At 46.8% G+C, this 13,564-nt stretch overlaps 1 protein-coding gene across 5 annotated transcripts in view; it reads right to left on the reverse strand.

The window, feature by feature from the left end:
• The window catches only part of NRF1 (nuclear respiratory factor 1), an 82,984-nt gene that overhangs the window by 40,997 nt on the left and 28,423 nt on the right, over positions 1-13,564 (reverse strand). For all 5 annotated transcript variants that reach the window (XM_081927143.1, XM_081927144.1, XM_081927145.1 and 2 more), the window contains exons 4-5: positions 6,267-6,393; positions 3,409-3,549 (exon numbers count right to left, since the gene is read on the reverse strand). In XM_081927143.1, the coding sequence (XP_081783269.1) occupies positions 3,409-3,549; positions 6,267-6,393 (268 nt within the window). The remainder of the gene's footprint in view (positions 1-3,408; positions 3,550-6,266; positions 6,394-13,564) is intronic.

Here is a 13,564-nt window from a genome sequence, read left to right on the forward strand (position 1 = left end):
CCTCACAGAACTCTAGCCCAATGGTTGCCATTAATTTGATTTTGAACTGATTTTAGAACGAATTGATTTTAGAATGCTGTATCATTTTACTGTTGTTAGCCGCTCTGAGCCTAGCTTCGGCTGGGGAGGGCGGGATATAAATAAAATTTTAAAAATTATTATTATTTAATGTATAATGCTGTATTGTGTTTTTAATATTCAATTCGGAGCCGCCCAGAGTGGCTGGGGAAACCCAGCCAAATGGGTGGGGTAATAATAATAATAATAATAATAATAATAATAATAATAATTCTTCACTTTGGCTTCTATTATTTCCCTACTGTCTATTTTAGACTGGAAGCACCATGCAGAGAGCAGGGACCTTTCCTTGGCAATTGTGTGAAGCAGCTGGAGTATGGCATTGGGGTGGCTCTCCCCCACTTCCTTACTATAGTTATTAGATAAAGGATGGGCTGTTTTCAGTGAGGTCTCTCTGTATGTTCTATGAATGGGCGCAGCAGCTATGCAAATGGCGCTGCAGCACCGTCTTGCAATTACGTATAAATATCCCAGGGATGAGACCGCAGCATATCTAAGCAACCGAAAGTGAACAGGATGGATGAGGGAGCATCCATCTGAAAGGAGGCACGCTTACACAAGGATGTGCCATGTAAACACCACCAGGCTTTATTAACGCTGTGGGCAACCCCCCCCCCCCAAAACAACAACAACAACACAGATTCAAATTATGTCAACCACTAAAATGTATGCAAACATGCTGGGTTTGAATGAACTTGTGTCATTTGCATGCTTGATTTCGAAGGTGATGCCTCGGTTTTGCAAACTTTTTGTCCTGTCCCGCCCCCCCCCCCCAAGCAAAAGCCACCAAAAAGAAAACTAGAGCAAGGAAGAAGGACAGGCTAGATGCAGCGAGCAGATCAGGACCACAGCTCAAGAATATAACAGCTTCGCCACAGGGTCCAAGAACAGCAGCATGCTCCTTTGCAATAACTGATCTCTTTTCGTTTCCAGATGGATTAATTAGCGGTCCTCGGGAGCCGAGAGTTTCGAGCCACATGCAAGCGCTTGTTAAAGGCTCTGGAGCCACCGGGGAGACAATCAACGGGGAGCCCTGCATCTCGGCCTGCTCAGGCACGAGGACCTCTCTAATTGCCACCATAACAAGAGTGGAGATCATCACCTCACCATAGAATCCAGGAGCTGGAGGGGACCGTGCAATGCAGGAATCTATTGTCCCACGTGGAGCTTGAACCCATGACCCAACAGGCCCTTTTGCTTCCAAAAGCCTTATGGGGATGGGCCAATGCATGTCAGCCAAGTGCAGCGCGGAAGACCCTATTATTATTATTATTTATACCCCACCCACCTGGCTGGGTTTCCCCAGCCACTCTGAGTGGCTCCCAATTGAGTGTTAAAAACAATACAACATTAAATATTAAAAACGCCCCTAAACAGGGAAACAATGTCACCTCAAGCCTCAATTTTAATTTCGCCGTTGCCCTGTGCAGCGTCCTATCACTGAAGATGTTAAGAACTGAACTGGGTGCTTCCGACTTAGAAGTCACAAGCTCTGCCAAAGTGCTCTAGAAAGCAAGCCTTCTAAGGAACTAATAATAATAATAATAATAATAATAATAATAATAATAATAATAATAATATATTTATATCCCGCCCTCCCCAGCCGAAGCCGGGCTCAGAGCGGCTAACACCAATAAAAGTAACACAGCATTCTAAAATCAATTCATTCTAAAATCAGTTCAAAATCAAATTAATGGCAACCATTGGGCTAGAGTTTTGTGAGGATTACCGAAGGAGGGAGTCAGACTGTGCCTTGGCCAAAGGCCTGGTGGAACAGCTCTGTCTTGCAGGCCCTGCGGAAAGTTGCCAAGTCCCGCAGGGCCCTAGTCTCTTGTGACAGAGTGTTCCACCAAGTCGGGGCCACGGCCGAAAAAGCCCTGGCTCTGGTTGAGGCCAGCCTAACCTCCCTGTGGCCCGGGACCTCCAAGATGTTTTTGTTTGAAGACCGTAAGGTCCTCCATGGGACATACCAGGAGAGGCGGTCCCATAGGTACGAGGGTTCTAAGCCCTATAGGGCTTTAAAGGTTAAATCCAGCACCTTGAACCTGATCCTGTACTCCACCAGGAGCCAGTGCAGCTGGTATAGCACCGGGTGAATGTGATCCCACAGCGAGGACCCCGTAAGATTGAGGGAGTCGGGTATGTTTAACCTGGAGAAGAGAACGCTAAGAGGTGACATGACAGCCATCTTCAAATATCTGAAGATGGAGCAAGCCTGTTTCCTGCTGCTCCCGGGGGGAGGAACCGAACCAATGTATTCAAATGACAATAAAGGAGATTACGACTAAACATTGGGAAGAACTTTCTTAAGGTAAGAGCTGTTCAACAGTGGAACAGGCAATCTCAGAAGGTGGTCGATTCTCCTTCACTAGTGATTTTTAAGAAGCATGTCTGGGATTCTTTGGTGATTTCTACACTGCAGAGTTGAAGTAGATAATCCAGGAATGTAAGCTTTTTCTATAAGCAGTAACAGCAGCAAGAATACTATTGGCCCAAAAATGGAAGCAAGAAGAATTACCAACGATGGAAGAATGGAGGATGAAATTAATGGACTATGCGGAACTTGCCAAACTAACAGGAAGGATCCGAAACCGGCGGGACCAGAAGGTTACCAAGGACTGGAGTAAATTTACAGATTATTTGAAAAGTATTTGTGACGACCAGACGACATTTGTAAGTTTGCAAGAAGTTCTGTGAGGAATCATATTAGAAATATTGCAAAAATGGAGAAGGAGACGTGATATGTTAAGAATGTAAAGGCAATATTAAGTTAGGAAATGCGTAAGAAGTGTTTAAGACGGAGGATTATCAGAGGTGCTGATGGAAGTCCAATAAGAATGTATTTGTGATAAATTGTGTGATATGTTTTATAATTTTGTATGTTAAAAAACAATAAAAATATTTTTTAAAAAAGAAAGAGTTGAACTAGATAATCCTTAGGTTCCCTTCCAATTCTTTGATTCTGCGATCCTTCACGGGCGTTTTGAGTAAGCCATGTGTCCGATGAGCTGCTCAAAGGAGGAGTAAGGCAAACAGGTCTCCCAGGCAGGTGGGCTGACAAAAATATTGCCTCTGGCTCTGGTTATTCTCCCACACTTTGTAGAAAAGTCAGCATCAATGGGAACACCTTATCTCGTACCGTTTAGCAGAGTCACTGCAGTATCCCCCTGGAGAGAAAGAATTAAGTGTGTCTCGGAGGAGTTGTGTGTGCAACAGAGAAGGCGAGAGGGAGAGATTTTGAGACCAGAGATTCTCCGCTGGAAAAATCAATAGGTCGGAGACAACCAAAGCTCCCCTGAATGGCTTTTTCCACCTTTTCTACTTGCTTACCTGGGTCATCTTGTCCACAGAGACTGGAATCCCGTCGATGGTAAGCGGTGGCAGCTCAGAGTTAACCTCTTGCGGCGCAGGTGCGTGTTCCAACAGAGCGGACTCCAGGTCTTCCAGGATCATGCTCTTGTACTTGCGCACCTGTGGGGAATCGGAAGGGCTCAGGTAAACAAGGCGAAGAGCAACAGGAGAGAAGACGGTGCTAAGTAACGGGAGGGGGGGTGAGGTCCCCTTCCTCGTGGCACTGCGCAGCAGAGCAAACAACGCCCCAGCTGCCGGATGAAAATACCCACTGGCCCCAAAGCCCTCAGACCAGGAGGGCATTCGAGCGAGATGATGATGAAACTCGGAGCAACACCGAGAGGAGCAGTGCGAGGATTTCCAGAGAAGTCTGGAGGAGGGGAAGGACTGTCCCAAACAGCTGCTGGTGTGTCTATTCTGGATCCCTTTTGAACCAGCCCCTGCTGGAGGTCTACATCCCTTGAGAGTGAAGACCATAATAATAATAATAATAATAATAATAATAATAATAATAATAATAATAATAATTTTTATCTATATCCTGCCCTCCCCAGCCGAAGCCAGGCTCAGAGCGGCTAACAACAATAAAATAATACAACATTCTAAAATCATGTCATTATAAAATCAGTTCAAATCAAATTAATGGCAACCATTGGGCTAGAGTTCTGTGAGGATGGCCAAAGGAGGGGATCAGACTGTGCCTTGGCCAAAGACCTGGTGGAACAGCTCTGTCTTGCAGGCCCTGCAGAAAGATGTCAAGTCCCGCAGGGCCCTAGTCTCTTGGGACAGAGCGTTCCACCAGATCGGGGCCAGTACTGAAAAGGCCCTGGCTCTGGTTGAGGCCAGCCTAACCTCCCTGTGGCCCTGGACCTCCAAGATGTTTTTTTTTGAAGACCGCAAGGTCCTCCGTGGGTCATACCAGGAGAGGGGGTCCCATAGGTACGAGGGTTCTAGGCCCACTGTTGGCAGACAAGCTGGGCAAGGAGATCATTCTCAGGCATCTTTGGGATCAGCCCACGATTTGTTCACTTCTTTAGTTCACTTGTTCATCTTTTATCTTGCTGATGGTCCTTCTTCCCCTCTAACTAGGACTCTAGGAGCTGAGTCAGGAACAACGCAGCCCAGTGGTTCCCAATTTTTTTGGCCCATCGCCCCCTTGGTTCCATAAACTCACCCCCAGCACCCCCTTCACTCTCTTATAAAAAGGAATTACAGTGGTACCTTGGGTTAAGTACTTAATTCGTTCTGGAGGTCTGTTCTTAACCTGAAACTGCTCTTAACCTGAAGGACCACTTTAGCTAATGGGGCCTCCTGCTGCTGCCGCACCGCCGGAGCACAATTTCTGTTCTCATCCTGAAGCAAAGCTCTTAACCCGAAGTAGTATTTCTGGGTTAGCAGAGTCTGTAACCTGAAGCGTATGTAACCTGAAGCGTATGTAACCCGAGGTTCCACTGTATTCAGAATAGCGGTCTGCAAGGCCCACTTAGGAACATAATAGCGCAATAAAATTCAAAACAGCAACTATTAATTGCGCTTTTATTCAAAAGCCAATTAAAACTATTTTGGTTTAATTAATTCAACGAAACTGCATTACCACATTTGGTAAGTACTTCATTGCTGGGTAAGTTCCAAATGTGATGGAGGGGTCTGACGAAGTGATACCAGTTTCCCAATGTCTGTTTTGCTGCGGCAAAGAATTTAGCAATTTCCAAAGATGGATTAGATACTAGTAGAAACTGACATTGGTTATGCCAAAGGCTGCTTCTATCTTATGGCTGGCTCTGCCTTTTTGTGACTGGTGGGCCTTGGTAATTTTCAGCTGTCTCCAGTGGGCCGGGGGGGCACCTTACACGCAAACTGACATGAGTTGCAATTCCCAGGAGAGGTCTCGGACTCTCCTTCCTTGGAGGTTTCTAAGAGAAGTTGGGGGGCCCTCTGTCATGGATGCTTTAGCTGAGATTCCTGCAATGCAGCAGGGGGTTGGACTAGATGACCCTTGGGGTCCCTTCCAACTCTACAGTTCTGTGAACCACCATAATCCCCCCCAAAAAAAAAAGAACCACTGGTGGGTGTGTGGGAATACTAACTCCTCATTCAAAGCTAAACAACAGTACTACCACTAATCTCCTCACATTTTAAGTAACGTAATTAAGCAGCAATTAAGCATCTGTGGACATGGGTGGCGCTGTGGGTTAAACCACAGAGCCTAGGACTTGCAGATCAGAAGGTCGGCGGTTCGAATCCCTGCAACGGGGTGAGCTCCCGTTGCTCAGTCCCTGCTCCTGCCAACCTAGCAGTTCGAAAGCACACCAAAGTGCAAGTAGATAAATAGGTACCACTCCGGTGGGAAGGTAAACGGAGTTTCCGTGCGCTGCTCTGGTTCGCCAGAAGCGGCTTAGTCCTGCTGGCCACATGACCAGCTGTACGCCGGCTCCCTTGGCCAATAAAGCGAGATGAGCGCCGCAACCCCGGAGTCGGTCACGACTGGACCTAATGGTCAGGGGTCCCTTTACCTTTACCTTTAAGCATCTCAGAATGATGTACAGTGGAACCTCGGGTTGCGAACGTGATCCGTGCGGGAGGCACGTTCACAACCTGCAGCGCTGCATCTGCACACGACGCGATTCAGTGTTTCTGAGTATGCACAAAGCGCAATTTAGCACTTCTTCACATGTGCCGAAACCCAGAAGTAACACGTTCCAGTACTTCCAGGTTTGGTGTGTCCGTAACCCGAAAATGCGCAACCTGCAGTGTTCGCAACCCAAGGTATGACTGTACGTAACTAAAATAATTAAGAACCCCAAGAGCAAATCATGCATGGAACTTCGAAGCCTTACCACGTTCTCTAGCGGTGCTGCACCAAACACTTTAAAAACAGGGTTGGGTTTGGAGGGCGAGATGCAGAGGACGATGGCCTGCTGTCCGACGCGAGTGGTGTATTCGTCCAGCGTGGCACGAAGCTTCCTGTTTCAGTGGGCCAAAAAGAAAAGAAGTTATTTCCCCTTAAAGACATTTCACTATACATAAGAACATCGGAAGTGCATCATAGCCAGACACTGGAGAGACCTGTCAGGAGTAAGCATGGACCAATGGTACCAAATAGTATGGGAAACAGCCCTACTAGAAAAATTAACCAATAAACTGAAAGTGACACGGGGACAAATAGAAGAAGACGCCTTCGCTCCGGTATGGCTCCCCTTTATCACATACACAGCCCAACAAGACAATGACCAACAGCATACGAATCAATATGGCTAACCTGATCCAAAACACTCACCCACCCCACTCACACAAGAAAACAAAGACCACCACAGCCAACCACAAACAAACAATCACACCCCAGGCCAACCCCAATCTCTCTCACCACCAAAGGAACACAAATGAACAACAGAGAACCTGCACAAGCGACGCTGACGCAAAACCCCACATATATTGAGTATAATAGAAACATCGCCACCCGACCCCACCCCATTCATCTCCCCCCCACCTCTTTCCCCTTTTTCTTCCTAAAGTCTCAACAAATGAAACTGATCTGTAAAAATGTTACATGGGAGGGGAATAATATGAGAGACATTGCAAACACTTTTGTAAATCAAGAAAATCTTTAATTAAAAAAAAAAAAGGACCTAGGAAGGGCCTGCAGCTGGACCAGGCCAATGTCCCATCTAGTACAGGATCCTGTTCTGACAGTGGCCAGCTAGATGCCAGTGGGGAAACCCAAGCAAAAGAAGTCTCTCTCTTCCTGTGGTTTCCAGCAACTGGTATTCAGAAGAATTGCTGCGGAGGCAGAAAAGAGCCATCCTGGCTAGGAGCCATCGATAGCCCTCTCCTCCTCCAGGAATTTGTCTAATCCTATCTTAAAAACAAGGCTGTATATTGTCCCCCTGCTTATTTAACTTATATGCAGAATTCATCATGCGAAAGGCTGGGCTGGATGAATCCCTAGCCGGAATTAAGATTGCCGGAAGAAATATCAACAACCTCAGATATGAGGATGACACAACCTTGATGGCAGAAAGTGAGGAGGAATTAAAGAACCTTTGAATGAGGGTGAAAGAGGAGAGCGCAAAATATGGTCTGAAGCTCAACATCAAAAAAACGAGGATCATGGCCACTGGTCCCATCACCTCCTGGCAAATGGAAGGGGAAGAAATGGAGACAGTGAGAGATTTTATTTTCTTGGGCTCCATGATCAGTTACAGATGGTGACAGCAGTCACGAAATTAAAAGACGCCTGCTTCTTGGGAGAAAGGCGATGGCAAACCTAGACAGCATCTTAAAAAGCAGAGATATCACCTTGCCAACAAAGGTCCGTATAGTTAAAGCTCTGGTTTTCCCAGTAGTGATGTATGGAAGTGAGAGCTGGACCATAAAGAAGGCTGATCACCGAAGAATGGATGCTTTTGAATTCTGGTGCTGGAGGAGACTCTTGAGAGTCCCATGGACTGCAAGAAGATCAGACCTCTCCATTCTGAAGGAAATCAGCCCTGAGTGCTCACTGGAAGGACAGATCCTGAAGCTGAGGCTCCAAGACTTTGGCCACCTCATGAGAAGAGAAGACTCCCTGGAAAAGACCCTGATGCTGGGAAAGATGGAGGGCAGAAGGAGAAGGGGACGACGGAGGACGAGATGGTGGGACAGTGTTCTTGAAGCTACCAGCTTGAGTTTGACCAAACGGCGGGAGACAGGAGTCAATGTGGGAGTTCCCCTTAATAGCTAAGCTGACTCATTTTGTCAGAACTAGAGATAAGGGACAACAAGCTGGACAAGTTTATGGCAAATTGGTCAGCTTCTGTTGAATATGGTGTGAAGAACTTGCTCTTTCTCAGAGTGGAGCAACACCAATATGGGTTTCCGAGGTTTTGAAAGGCAGCAATGAATAATGTAATTTATCTTACAAATTAAACGAAGGATTTGCTTCAGTGGCAGGATTTATGACCTATTGGGTTGCATGCAAATAGCTTGGGTCGCATCCAGCTAAATTCTCTTCGGGGTAGACCAACCCGTGTCAAAGAACCTAAGTTAGCCAGGTCTATCCATTCAGAATTGGTCCACTCTGAATATGACTAGCACAACCCAGTGATGGGAATGGGTTCTTATGTATCACCTTTTTCTGTAGATGAAAAATGCTTAATAATAATAATAATAATAATAATAATAATAATAATAATAATAATATCATCTATATTGATATCAGGCAGGCACTTTCACTGTACTCTTTCCAGCACCGGCTAAAAAACTTTTTTTTTACCCAGATTTATAGAATGCGGATGTGTTTTTCGTTTATTGCTGGTTTAATTTTTTTGAATGTTTTGTTTTTGCTATTCATCTTATTGTTTAATTCTTTTTCCAAAGCACTTTGAGCTTTCTGTTTGTTTTTATCTATGTAAACTTCATGAAACGAGCAAACAAAATACCCAGTCTCCACGTTTACAATATAACCTTGGGTTGGTCACCGTATTTCAGGTTAAACTACCTCATACGTAGGGTTGTTTTGAGGATAAAATGGCTAGGGCACAAGAGGACGGAAACCTGCTTCAAATTCCCGGGGGGGGGAAAACGTCTCCCTGCTCAAAAGAATGCTTAAAGGGAGATACGAGGAAATAAAGCTACAAAAGGTTGTCTATAGTGCCAGGATAGCCATCATGCAAAAAGCACCCCTCTCTGTGCGAACAAGGAGCTCTCAGGTACGCCCAGGTGTTTCCCTGTTGAGTGTTCTGTGAGAAGAGATTTAGGGCAGCGCAGGTGCTAGGAGAGACACAAGGTGCCGAGTTCAAGTCTTGGCTCTGCCATGAACTCAAACAGTGGTCTCAGGCAATCTCCTATCCCACGGCCTCAGTCTCTACCTCCAAAATACGGGGAGTAATAAGACTAGCTCAGCTTATCTCACAGGTCTGCTGCACAAATTAAAGATACAGTAAAAGTAAAGGGACCCCTGACCATTAGGTCCAGTCGTGGCCGACTCTGGGGTTGCGGCGCTCATCTCGCTTTATTGGCCGAGGGAGCTGGTGTACTGCTTCCGGTTCACGTGGCCAGCATGACTAAGCTGCTTCTGGCGAACCAGAGCAGCGCACAGAAACACCATTTACCTTCCCGCTGGAGCGGTACCTATTTATCTACTTGCACTTTGACGTGCTTTCGAACTGCTAGGTTGGCAGGAGCAGCGACTGAGCAACGGGAGCTCACGCTGTCGCGGGGATTCGAACTGCCAACCTTCTGATCGGCAAGTCCTAGGCTCTGTGGTTTAACCCACAGCGCCACCCGCATCTCCCACAGAGCCACGTATTAAAAAAATTGTGAGGGAATAGCCTGCAGTGGGACTGGGAAGGGTGGGGTATAAATAAAAAATTATGATTATGATTATTATTATTATTATTATTATTGGTAGCGGCTCCCTCCCTGTGGAACACCCTCCCATCAGATGTCAAGGAGATGAGTAACTATACAACTTTTGGAAGACATCTGAAGCTTCTTAAGGTTTAAGATTTTATTACAGTTTTTATATGTTGGAAGCCGCCCAGAGTGGCTAGGGCAACCAGTGAAATGGGCGGGGTACAAATAATTCATTATTATTATATCCCCAGGGCTATAATAAATGCACCACTTTCTAAATTGCCATGTTTCTGCAGGAGAATATGAAGCACACACCCATCTCGTTCTAACTTAAAGGTAAAGGTAAAGTTAAAGGGACCTCTGACCATTAGGTCCAGTTGTGACCGACTCTGGGGTTGCAGCGCTCATCTCGCTTTATTGGCCAAGGGAGCCGGCATACAGCTTCCGGGTCATGTGGCCAGCATGACTAAGCCGCTTCTGGCGAACCACATCAGCGCACGGAAACGCCATTTACCTTCCCGCCGGAGTGGTACCTATTTATCTACTTGCACTTTGACGTGCTTTTGAAGTGCTAGGTGGGCAGGAGCAGGGACCAAGCAACGGGAACTCACCCAGTCGTGGGGATTTGAACCGCCGACCTTCTGATCAGCAAGCCCTAGGCTCAGTGGTTTAACCCAGGAGCATTAATTTGGGGGTGCAAGAGCTCCTGATCTTGCCAGAGGTTGCTGGCTCTCTTCTAAGCCTCTTCAACCTTGCAAATGTGCACAGTGAGTCTGAGGTTAGCCCTCACTATCCGAGGACAGCCGATTATGTAAACTGATTTTTGGCGCACTACAGGAACACGGAAAGCCGATGTATACCCACAAGCTATGGCCAGGCCCCATCATGTGCACGCAAAACAGGGTGCAAATCATGAAAAGAGCAACTTGTATGCAAATCCGCATATACAAATTAGCACTGGTCCTCTCAACAGACCTGAGCGGTGGCCACATGGTACAAACCAAATCTCTTCCTTTCGCTTCCCTGGATAGGGAGGGAATTCCTAAAATGGTTTCCAGCAACTGGGATCCAGAAACATTGCATAGTCATCGCGGCTACAGCCTTATCCTTGCATTTTGCTGCTCTCCCATCTCACTTAAGTAACAGAAATATTTTTTGAAATTGTTTAACACACACACACACAGAGAGAGAGAGAGAGAGAGAGAGAGAGAGAGAGAGAGAGAGAGAGAGAGACCCAGATTAAGAATAAAGCATAAAATGATCTAGTTTTTGGAAGTATGGAGACCTGGCGTTTTAAACTTGGCTGAATAAAAAAAAAATTAACCCTCTGCATCCCATCTTCTTATCAACAGCCCCTGCTCTCCTCTCGCCCCATATGAGTCTTTCCCCATCTCCCTCCAGGTATTTAACCTGCTGACAACAGCCCATGGTTAGGCAAACTAAGGCCCGGGGGCCGGATCCAGCCCAATCACCTTCTAAATCCGGCCCACAGACGATCCGGGAATCAGCGTGTTTTTACATGTGTAGAATGTGTCCTTTTATATAAAATGCATCTCTGGGTTATTTGTGGGGCCTGCCTGGTTTTTTTCACATGAGGAGAATGTGTGCTTTTGTTCAAAATTTATGGGTAATTTATGGGACATAGGAATTTGTTCATTTCCCCAAAGAAAATGTAGTCCGGCCGCCCACAAGGTCTTAAGGACAGTGGACAGGCCCCCTGCTGAAAAGGTTTGCTGACCCCTGGACTAATTAATCAATAGATGTCTTTTTAAACTGTGGGAGGTGTTGTTTTTGTTTGTTACTACAGGGCGAAAATAGGGAAGGGTCGTAGCTCAGTGCCTCTGCCTTGCAGAAGGTCCTGGGATCAGTCCCCAGTATCCCCAGGTAGGGCTGTGTTTTTATACTTATGTTTTTTCTTTTTCAAAATATAGTACGGCCCCCCCACAAGGTCTGAGGGACAGCGGACCGGACCCCCGCTGACCCCTGCCCCGGCCACTATGGCCATGGAGCCCCCCTTATTCCCTCGCCTCCATACACACACTTCCTGCCCTTAGTCTCTGTGACCGTTTTCTTCCACAGCTCAAATTAAAGCAGGGCAGGAGGGAGACCACAGGGAGAGTCATGATTTGGCTAAAATTGGCAGGCGTTGTCTTTGTCCATGGAGCTTTCTTGGCAGGGATATTGGAGTGGCTTGCCGGTTCCTGCTCCAGGTGGATCACGTTGGGTCAAAACTCTCCGCTATGACCTGTCCATCTTGGGTGGCCCTGCACGGCATAGCTCATAGCTTCTCTGAGTTATTCAAGCCCCTTCGCCGCAGCAAGGCTGAAGAATTGATGCTTTTGAATTCTGGTGCTGGAGGAGACTCTTGAGAGTCCCATGGACTGCAAGAAGATCCAACCTCTCCATTCTGAAGGAAATCAGCCCTGAGTGCTCACTGGAAGGACAGATCCTGAAGCTGAGGCTCCAAGACTTTGGCCACCTCATGAGAAGAGAAGACTCCCTGGAAAAGACCCTGATGTTGGGAAAGATGGAGGGCACAAGGAGAATGGGGCGACAGAGGACGAGATGGTTGGACAGTGTTCTCGAAGCTACTAGCATGAGTTTGACCAAACTGCGAGAGGCAGTGGAAGACAGGAGGGCCTGGCGTGCTCTGGTCCAGGGGGTCACGAAGAGTTGGACACGACTAAACGATGAAACAACAGCAACAAGCAGGAGTTGGGGGTGTGGATTATGGATTTCATTAAGACTCCCCTACTTCTCCTTCAGTCGACCCTTTCACTTCCACTGCATCTGTTGTGCTGATTTTTCTGCCTCCTGTGACTGCCTTTCCTCTTAGCGGTGTCAGCATTCACAAACATTCTGCAGCATATAGAATCGTAAGAGTTGGAAGGGACCCTGAGGATCACCTAGTCCAACCCCCTGCAAAGCAGGAATATGCAGCTGTCCCTTACAGGGATTGAACCTGCAACCTTGGGGTTATCAGCACCACGCTCTAACCAATCACAGCAAGTCAATCCATGGGGTGGAAGCTCTCAGTCAGGGAACAGCCAGTTTTTAGGCTGGGGTCACTGGAATTGCAAATCTGTGCCACTCCCCTAGATTTGAATTGTATTGCTGCATTGTTTTTAACACTCAATTGGGAGCCGCCCAGAGTGGCTGGGGAAACTCAGCCAGATGGGTGGGGAATTAATAATAATAATAATAATAATAATAATAATAATAATAATAATAATAATTTATTTTGAGCAAGGTTTTCCCCCACCCTGAGCAGTCCAGCCCTATCAGAAAGAACAAAGTTCTGCGACCTATTGTCTGATGAAACTAAGAGCAGATTGGAAGAAAACCTTTTTAAATGGTTGGGGGGGGGAGGGACATTCAAATTGTGCCAAAAGCTTTTATGCACGCTCTACGAGGGAGGAAAGAAGCCCTGGGACTGCAAACCTGCTGGAATAATCCCACCGGCACCAAGCCACGTTGAGCAAGACTCAGCAACACATTGCAACAGCAGGCCAAGGGAAATGAATCTGCTCCGCTGAACGTTGCATCAGAGTGCCCCTAGAGGAAGAGAGCTAGGGAACAGAAGCATTCTCAACTAGCAGCTAACTTCTTTCTTCTTTGAGACGCTGCAATGCGCATTCCTAGAGAGGCCGTCATTTGCGTCATCCCACAGACCCGAGAGTGACTGGGTCATCACCTTGCGACTTCCAGCACCGGAAAACGGGTCAACGTGTAACTATCGAAGGGGAGCGCAGCCATTGCGGCATTCACAACGGTTTGAAATTTCAGGTGCGCACAATTCCCA

The sequence above is a fragment of the Podarcis melisellensis genome, assembly GCF_964234715.1.
Source record: "Podarcis melisellensis genome assembly, chromosome: 10".
Taxonomy (NCBI): Eukaryota; Metazoa; Chordata; class Lepidosauria; order Squamata; family Lacertidae; genus Podarcis; species Podarcis melisellensis.